General features: G+C 40.1%; 1 protein-coding gene across 1 annotated transcript; it reads left to right on the plus strand.

The window, feature by feature from the left end:
• The first annotated feature begins 3,141 nt into the window (after window positions 1–3,141).
• On the plus strand, window positions 3,142–4,129 carry LOC138869650 (uncharacterized). The gene is made up of 2 exons (XM_070147282.1): window positions 3,142–3,334; window positions 3,699–4,129. The coding sequence occupies exons 1-2, from the start codon at window positions 3,142–3,144 to the stop codon at window positions 4,127–4,129; spliced, it is 624 nt and encodes a 207-aa protein (XP_070003383.1).
• Window positions 4,130–9,188: the final 5,059 nt, after the last annotated feature.

The raw sequence follows: 9,188 nt of genomic DNA on the forward strand, positions 1-9,188 counted from the left end.
GCTTAATTCTCACAAGTTGAAGCTTCTGCTTTGAGTTTAGACTATCGTTGTGCAAAAGTATTTTAAGTAGGCCTAGGTGTATGCTTGGTTCACTTTCAAGATTATGTTCTTTCAAGCCTATTGAGTAGATTTGGGCTTAGATAAAAGTCGATTCACTTTTAATATTAATGCTAGCCCATTCCCAATTGACGTATAGGCTAGCCATCTCTTATAATGTAGACATCAAAATAGTTATGAACATTCGTAGTTTGCTTTAGTTGAGTATAATTCTTTGAAATTAGAATCGAGGCGCGCCATTTAGTTGAATTTTCATGGCCCTCGCAAACTTGAAAGCGCGGAGTTGCTTTAGGCGCGTTATTTTAATATTTTACCTTCCTAAACTCGGGTGCGTATTTATGTGACCCAAATCCAAATTTCAACAATGTTAGATAAAATGTGTCGCGGACTGTGGGTGCATTTATGTGACGTGGTTCAAGACATATTTTAAATGATGTTGTAAATCTTTTTTTTAAAATGGTTAAAAGCGGTTTAAAGTAAAAATGCACATAGGTTTAAAATATACTAAAATCAGATAATAGGTCATTTATAACAGTTGAGCGACCGTGCTAGAACCACGAAACTCGGGAATGCCTAACACCTTCTCCCGGGTTAACAGAGTTCCTTACCTGGATTTCTGTGTTCGGGGACTGTGAAATAGAGTCAATCTTTCCTCAATTCGGGATTTGAACCGGTGACTTGGGACACCATAAATTATCCCAAGTGGAGACTCTGAATTTTTAATAAAATAATCTCATTTCGATTGTCATTTTAAGTTGGAAAAAACTCCCATATATACTCTCTTATGGGGGTGTAGGTAAAAAGGAGGTGTGACACAACCCATTTTGTGCGGTCCGCAAAGATGGGGGTTTAGAGAGTTGGGAGTTTGGAGATTAAGGCCAATACGGTCCGCGGTCCTTTTTGTGCGGGCCGCATTTGAAGCCACTGCAGCCGCGGTGCATTTTATGCGGCCCGCGGTGGCCAGATTCAGAGAATGATCAATTAAACAAAGAAGCCTCATTGCGGTCCAAGGTGCATTTTATGCGGACCGCACTACCTTGTCAGGGGTATTTTTGTCCAGAAAACTCGGCCTAGTATAAATACTTTATTTTCACATTTTTAGGGTATCTTTTGTAATCTAACTTTCAGCTGAGCACGTGAACGGTGGTTATTGACTATTTTGAGTAATTTTATAGTGGGTTTATCATTGAATCTTCAATTATTAGCTTGTAATTAAATCTTATGGATTATTCTTCATCTATTTATCAGTTTTCTTTCATTATTATGAGTAGCTAGACTTATTAGATAGGGTTGTGACTCAACCCCAGTGTGGGTATTTCATGGGTCTTTTGATTTAAGGCTTAGATGTTTATGGGTAGTTGATATTTGGACTGATTTGTGTTTTCCATATTGAATTAGTGGTTGCAAACACTAATTTGTGCTTATTTGACTTGGGCTCTTCTTGAGAAAGAGAGCTTGAGTTTAGGAAAATCAGTCCAACAAGGAATTAGGGTGTAATCAAGAGATTGATAGCCCTAATTAAAGTATTAAACCTAGAGATAGTAATACCCGACTTGAGCCTATATTACTTGCACAACTTTGACACTCAATTGGTCTTGAGAAAATCAATTAGGGCAAAGTCACTCAAGCTACCGAGAGGTATAGAGTGAGTAATTTCGTGCATTGTCTATATCACAATCCCCAACATGACGTCTTTGCCTTAGGCTTTAGATATCGTCAAGTATTCACCTAGGAGAAAGTCACTTCCCTAGTGCCTCTTTAACTAATTAGAAAACCCTACAGGCAATCATTCGTAGTTTAATTTAGTTTATCATTAGCATAAATATTAGAAGTACTATCCAACCAAAAGATGATTGGAAGAGTAATTAAGAGCACTACGCATCTCTATTTTAGATAGGAATCCAATTCCCACTTCTAGCTCCCTGTGGATTTGATCCCGACCATATCAGGTAAAAGTTGTGGCCCATAATGGCTTTTTGTTGCTCCCTTAGGATCCTGATTGTATCAACGATGTGCTCTTCTTCGGCATCATTAGGAGTTGTCTCTCGAACATGTCGTGGATATCGCCCGCCATAGATCGGTATGGCCTCGTCACCCTTGTTGTGGGTATAACTGATGGATTCTTCATGCTGAGGCTGATTTCCTAGGGCCTCAACATTGTGTGCGATGTTAACATAGTTATCTGCCATTTTTATGATTTTTGCTAAGAACAGAGAATCAAACAAGTTAATAATAGATCCAAGGATTAACTCAACTACATAACTGTCTAAGCCCCTCGGTGGGCACCAAATTATTTACCCATAAAACAATATAGTTAAATCCATATATGGTTTATAGACAAGTGAATCGACTTGATCCCCAAAATGATAAATAAATTAAATAGGGATGTAAGACTTAACATTGAAATCAAGATAAGACAACAGAAATCCTAGTTTCAGGGGCAAAGCTTCCAGAGGCAGTAATCACAATATTAATAAGCAAGAAGGTATGGTATTATTGAACTTTGAACAGTATATAGTATAAGCTTCTCAGAAAATCCGTCCCCTCATAATGGTTGTTAAACTCACTATTTATAGTTATTCCTAGGGAACAAGGTCCTATGATCAAGCCCTCTTAAATATCAATTATGAGGGTCATTGAAGAAGGTGTAACAACAGGCTATGAATGTCATATTCTCTGCAATGGACTATGTATTTAATGCCATAGAATATTCTCCATTAAATGTTACCGGGCGGAAGGCATTTATTTTGTCTTTATGAGCAATATTCCCTTCGGGAACAAACGAGATTGTTGTCCTCAGACTTGACTGCTATTTGTCTCATTTTCCATCTACCTTTGGCTCCACGTGTTGCTTTATAATGGGAGTATTTAATACGAACATATTATACCCTATATATATTTGGTATTTTGAGATGATTGACATTCAGATATGCTTTCTACTGTGATAACTATGTGCAAACACTAATAATATGTTGGATTTATAGTGAAGCCCAAATAAAATATTCTTTACCTTGAGTTAACAGTGTAGAGTTGGATCCGAAGAAGGTGGAAACAGTGCAGAGTTGGCTCAGACCGTCCTCAGTTATGGAGATCCGGAGTTTTCTTGGGTTGGAGGCATATTACTGTCGATTTGTAGAGGGTTTCTCATCTATTGCAACACCTATGATCAGGCTGACCCAGAAGGGTGCTCCGTTTAGGTGGACAGAGGAGTGTGATGAGAGCTTTCAGAAGCTCAAGACAACTTTGACTATAGCCCTAGTATTGGTAGTACCTTCAGGTTTAGGGTTATACTGTATATTGTGGTACGTCACGGGTTGGTCTCGACGCAGTGTTGATGCAGGACTGTAGGGTGATTGCCTACGCATCCAGACAGTTGAAGGTGCATGAAAAGAACTATCCTATCCACAACCTTGAGTAAGCAGCTATTGTTCATGCCTTGAAGATTTGGCGGCACTATTTGTACGATATCCCTTGTGATATCTACACCGATTTTTAACTGGAGTTTACAGCATCTGTTCAATAGAAGGATCTTAACTTGCATCAGCGGAGGTAGTTGGAGCTGCTTAAGGATTATGATATCACTACCCTACACCATCCCGGGTAGGCTAATGTACTAGATGATGCCTTGAGTTGTTGGGTAGAGAGTTTGGGAAGCTTAGCATATTTACCAGTATCAGAGAGGCCATTGGCGTTGGATGTTCAGGCCTTGACCAACCAGTTTGTTAGATTGGATATTTCTGAGCCTAGTCGAATGTTAGCTTGTGTGGTCTCCCAATCTTCTCTTTATAATCGTATTAGGGAGCGCCAATATGATGACCCTCATTTGCTTGTCCTTAAGGACACTATTCATCATGGCCATGCTAAGGAGGTCACTATTGGAGATAATGGTGCATTGAGGATGCAGGGTAGGCTATGTGTGCCCAATGTAGATGGGTTGCATGAGTTAATTCTCCAAGAGGCTCACAATTTGACGTACTCCATTCATCCGGGTGTCGCAAAGATGTATCAGGACTTGAGGCAGCATTATTGGTGGAGGAGAATGAAGAAGGACATAGTAGAATATGTAGCTTAGTGCCTAAATTTCCAGCAGGTGAAGTATGAGCATCAACGGCCAAGTAGGTTGCTTCAGAAGTTAGAGATTCCGGAGTGGAAATGGTAGCAGATCACTATGGATTTTGTTGTTGGGCTTCCACAGGCTTAGCGAATGTCTAATACAGTTTGAGTGATTGTGGATAAGCTGACCAAGTCAGCTTATTTCATTCTTGTAGTGTACTTATTCTTCCGAGCAGCTGGCTCGAGTTTATATCCTCGAGATTGTCAGGCTTCATGGCGTGCCAGTATACATCATCTCTGACTGGGGTACGCAGTTCACATCACGGTTTTGGAGGGCCATACAACATGAGTTGGGTACTCAAGTGGAGCTGAGCACAACATTTCATCCTCATACAGACGGACAGTCTGAGTGCACTATTTAGATACTAGAGGATATGCTATGTGCGTGTGTGATAGAGCTTGGAAGTTCTTGTCATCAATTCTTTCCACTTGCGGAGTTTGCCTACAACAATAGTTATCAGTCGAGCATTCATATTGCACCATATAAGGCTCTGTATAGTAGGCGGTGTCGGTCTCCAGTGGGTTGGTTTGAGCCGAGCGAGGCTAGATTATTGGGTACATACTTGGTTTAGGATGACTTAGAAAAGGCTAAGGTGATTCAGGACCGACTTTACACAACCCAAACTAGATAGAAGAATTATACAGACCGGAAGGTTCACGATGTTTCATACATGGTTGGAGAGCGGGCCTTGCTCCGGATGTCACCCATGAAGGGTGTTATGAGGTTTGAGAAGAAGGGAAAGCTGAACCCAAGGTTTATTGGCCTGTTTGAGGTGTTGCGGCGTGTTGGGGAGGTTGCTTATGAGCTTTCCTCCCAGCCTCGCAGGAGTCCATCCGGTATTTCATGTTTTTATGCTCCGGAAGAATCATGGCAATCCGTCTTATGTGTTGGATTTCAGCTCGGTCCAGTTGGACAAGGATTTATCTTATGTTGAGGAGCCGGTGGCTATTTTGGATAGGTAGGTTCGAAAGTGAGGTCAAAGAACATTGCATCAATGGAGGTTTGGTGGAGGGGCAGCCAGTCGATTAGGCAACTTGGGAGACCGAGCATGATATGCACAACTATTATCCTCATTTTTTCACCACTTCAGCTATGCACAGAGGGGGAGAATATAACGATCCAACTGGTCATTTTGAGAGTATTAGCCCTGATCCTATATCTACTGTTTCCCCAATATCTTTGTCTACTTATGTGACTTGCCAGGAGGTTGTTGTTGTGGTTTGTGAGTGATTTGGGACATTTAGTCCCTAAAATGGAAGCTTAAGTTTTAGGATTTTGACAATAGTTGGAACTATGTGAAGACGACTCCAGAATGGAGTTTTGTCGGTTCTGTTAGCTCCGTTGGGTGATTTTGGACTTAAAAGCGTGTCTGGATTGTGAATTTGAGGTATGTAGCTGATTTAGGCTTGAAATGGCGAAAGTCGAATTTTTGGAGATTTTGACCAGAAGTTGACTTTTTGATCGGAGTCGGATTCCAATTTTGGAAGTTGGAATAGGTCCGTAATGTTGAATATGACTTGTGTGAAAAATTTAAGGTCAATCGGACGTGGTTTGATAGGCTCGGCATCGGTTGTAGAAATTTGAAGTTTCAAGTTCATTAAGTTTGAATTGAAGGGTGATTTGTTTAGTGTTGTTTGATGTGATTTGAGGGTCCGGATAAGTTTATATGGTGTTTTAGGACTAGTTGGTATGTTTGGTTGAGGTCCCGGGGGACTCGGGTGAGTTTTAGATGCTTAACGGATCGAAATTTGGACTTGGGTAACTGCTAAAGTTTTTCAATTTTTGGTGTCATCGCACCTGAGATGGGGTTGGCCGCAGGTGCGGACACGCATGTGCGAATCAAGAAGTGCAGAAGTGGAGTTGGGAAGTTTGGTGAGGGGTTGCAGGTGCAAGGAGAATGCCGCATCTGCGATTCCCGCAGATGCGCTAGAGGAACCGCATGCGCGAAGGAAGACCGCAGAAGCGGACCATTGTCTGTAAGTGCGCACATGAAGGTGCGGCCACTGGATCGCAGAAGTGGTCGCAGTTACCTTAAGTCATTTCCGCACCTGCAATGGAATTTCCACAGGTGTGACTGGAGGCTCGCAGATGCAAAATCGTTGGGCAGAAAAGGGCCAAGTTCGAGGGTTTCATCCCATTTTCAATTTTGGGACTTTGTGAGCTCGGTGTGAGGCCATTTTTCGAAGGTTCATCAAGGAAATTGTTGGGGTAAGTAAATCTAACCCAAATTGGACTATATTTCATGAATCAATTACTATTTTTTCATCATCTAATTAGGGATTTGAGTTGGAAATTTGGGGGAAAATGGTAAAAACTTCCTAGACTAAATTTTTGAGTTTTGAAAGGCGATTTGAGTTCGGATTCGAGTAATTCTTGTATTGTTGAACTCGTGAGTAAATGTGTGTTCATATTTTGTGACTTTTACCCGATTCCGAGATGGGGGCTCGGGGAGGATTTTAGGGCGATTTTCAAATTTCTTGTTAAAGTCTTGATTTCATTAGTTTGATTAGTTTATTATAGTTGTATTTATGATATGTAATTGTGTTTATCTAGATTTGGGCCATTCGGAGTTAGGTAATCGAGGAAAGGGCATTCTTACGGATTGCTTTGAGCTTGGTTCGAGGTAAGTGACTTGCCTAACCTTGTGTGGGGGAACTATTCTTAGGATTTGGTACGGTTGTGATATGTGAGTGCCATGTATGCAAGGTGACGAGTGCGTACACGAGCTATTCGTTGTAAAATTCGATTTTTACTGAAAAATAACATGTTTCACCTTAATTGAGTTATACTAGCATGTGTAGTTATCCTGTTTAGCCTAGAATAGCATGTCTATATGTCTTAAATGCTTATCTGAACTCTGTGCAACATGCTTAGTGGATTCATGTTTCTTCCTTAACTTGTACTTAGTCTAAATTGTAGGATTTCTTGTTGTAATTGTTGTTTCCATTGTTTTGAGCTTCATATTTACTTTGGGACTACGGGACGGTATCTCGGGAGATCCCCCTGCATATTTACTTTGGGGATACGGGATGGTATCCCGAGAGATCCCCCTGCACATTTACTTTTTAGACTATGAGGCGGTACCTCGGGAGCTCTCCCTGTACATTTACTTTTGGGACTACGAGACGGTATCTCGGGAGATCCTCCATTTTATCCTTGTGTGTTGTACTGTTACTTATCTGTGGATTTCCTTTTTGTTAAATTTCAGTCTTTATTTCGTTATAATATTTTCTTTGCCATAATTAATTTATATATATCAGTAGGCCCTGACTTGACCTCGTCATTACTCGGTCGAGGTTAGGTTTGGCACTTACTGGGTATCATTGTGGTGTACTCATGCTACTCTTCTGTACATGTTTTCGTGTGAAGATCCAGGTACCTCTTACCAGCCCCGCTATTAGTCGTGTACTTGCTGCTGCTCCGGAAACTTCAAGGTATATCTGCCCACATCCGCAGAGCTCGGAGTCCCCCTCTATCTCTTTTATGTTGTTTCTTCTTTGCTTCTTCTAGTTCTGATGTATAGAAACAATTAGTCAAATTCATAGAAGCTTGTGACTTATGATGTTCCAGGTCTTGAAAAAGTTCTTTGTATATTTCGAGAGTTGGTTATTGTATATGCCGAGTGGTATTTCCATTAGTTATTTAATTACTTGTTGCTATTAGCTGTTAAGATTTATGCTTTCATTTTTATTGTTTTCCGCAAATGTTAGGCTTACCTAATTGTAGAGACTAGGTGTCATCGCGACCTCTCGCAGTGGAAAGATTGGGTCGTGAATGTGCCAAATTCTGGTGCAATTTTGCATATGGTTTGACCAATGAATAGGACATAACATTGCTTTTCTTACCTTGGAATCGGAGATAATTGTTAAGCGTGACTTAAATAAACAACATGTCGTGAACATCACTGTCCCTACCAGATAATTTCATGATCAACTTCATTATCTCGTAATCTTCACAACAACAACAATAAACCCAATATAATCTACAAATGGTGTTGTGGTATTATCTCATAATCTTGAAACAATTGTATTGCATTGAAGCACATGAGCTATCAAAACAGACCTACCACATAAGGTTAATAAGTTACCTTGCCAAGCTTGAATCTTGTTTTGAACCTTAACCAAAAGATTATCACAAAAGCTAATTTTCCTTCAACTATAAAAGATTGGACACCTACATAAGCAAAAAGAAAATCGTTTTACTATGTTGATATGACCACTTACAACTTGATGATGCATATGAATTCACTACAAAAAAATGAAATTACATACAAAATTCGCTTCTAATCTTCCGCTAAATTGCTCGTAGCTAATAGAATTTTTGAATAATATGTCGCTAATATTAGTGATGAATTGTTTTTATATCCATCGCTAATTTACGTTTTTCTAGTAGTGATTGCACTTTTATCTCTATAATCATTTGACCCGAGGTCATTTCATACTCCTTCAAAAACCCCACGAGTAGATCCAAGTACCATCTATCCGATGAGATAAAGACGATTGTATTACTAACATAAGATTATGGAGCTTCAACTTCGCATAATAAAACCATAATAAGCTGAATTAAAAAAGCATTTACGCTACAGGACAAAGCTTCAGACGTTAAAATAAATAATGTCAGAGACAATCACCTTATTTAACCTCTCTAGAAGATTGAAAGAACCCAAATGCTTGGCCATTTAGTAACACTGAATACTTGCTACCAATCTCTGTCACACCTCCTTTTTACGCACCCGCTAGGGCGCAAGGGAGTTTTTTCCAATTAAAGGACAACCGAAACGGGATTTATTTATTTATTTCAGAGTCGCCACTTGGGAGGTTTAGGGTGTCCCAAGTCACCAATTTTGATCCCGAATCGAGGAAAAGAATGACTCCATGTTACAGTCTGCGTACCAGAAATCCGGGTAAGGAATTCTGTTAACCCGGGAGAAGGTGTTAGGCATTCCCGAGTTCCGTGGTTCTAGCACGGTCGCTCAACTGTTATATTCGGCTTGATTATCTGATTTTATACAAATATG

This window comes from Nicotiana sylvestris, chromosome 5 (genome assembly GCF_000393655.2).
Source record: "Nicotiana sylvestris chromosome 5, ASM39365v2, whole genome shotgun sequence".
NCBI classification, from domain to species: domain Eukaryota; kingdom Viridiplantae; phylum Streptophyta; class Magnoliopsida; order Solanales; family Solanaceae; genus Nicotiana; species Nicotiana sylvestris.

What these genes read in the sequence shown, in the direction of transcription:
- LOC138869650 (XM_070147282.1), top strand. Translation starts at nt 3,142, where the DNA reads ATGGAGATCCGGAGTTTTCTTGGGTTGGAGGCATATTACTGTCGATTT. An exon ending in AGTATTGGTAGTACCTTCAG is followed by an intron (nt 3,335 to 3,698) that starts GTTTAGGGTTAT and finishes GTTGTTGGGTAG; the next exon opens with AGAGTTTGGGAAGCTTAGCA.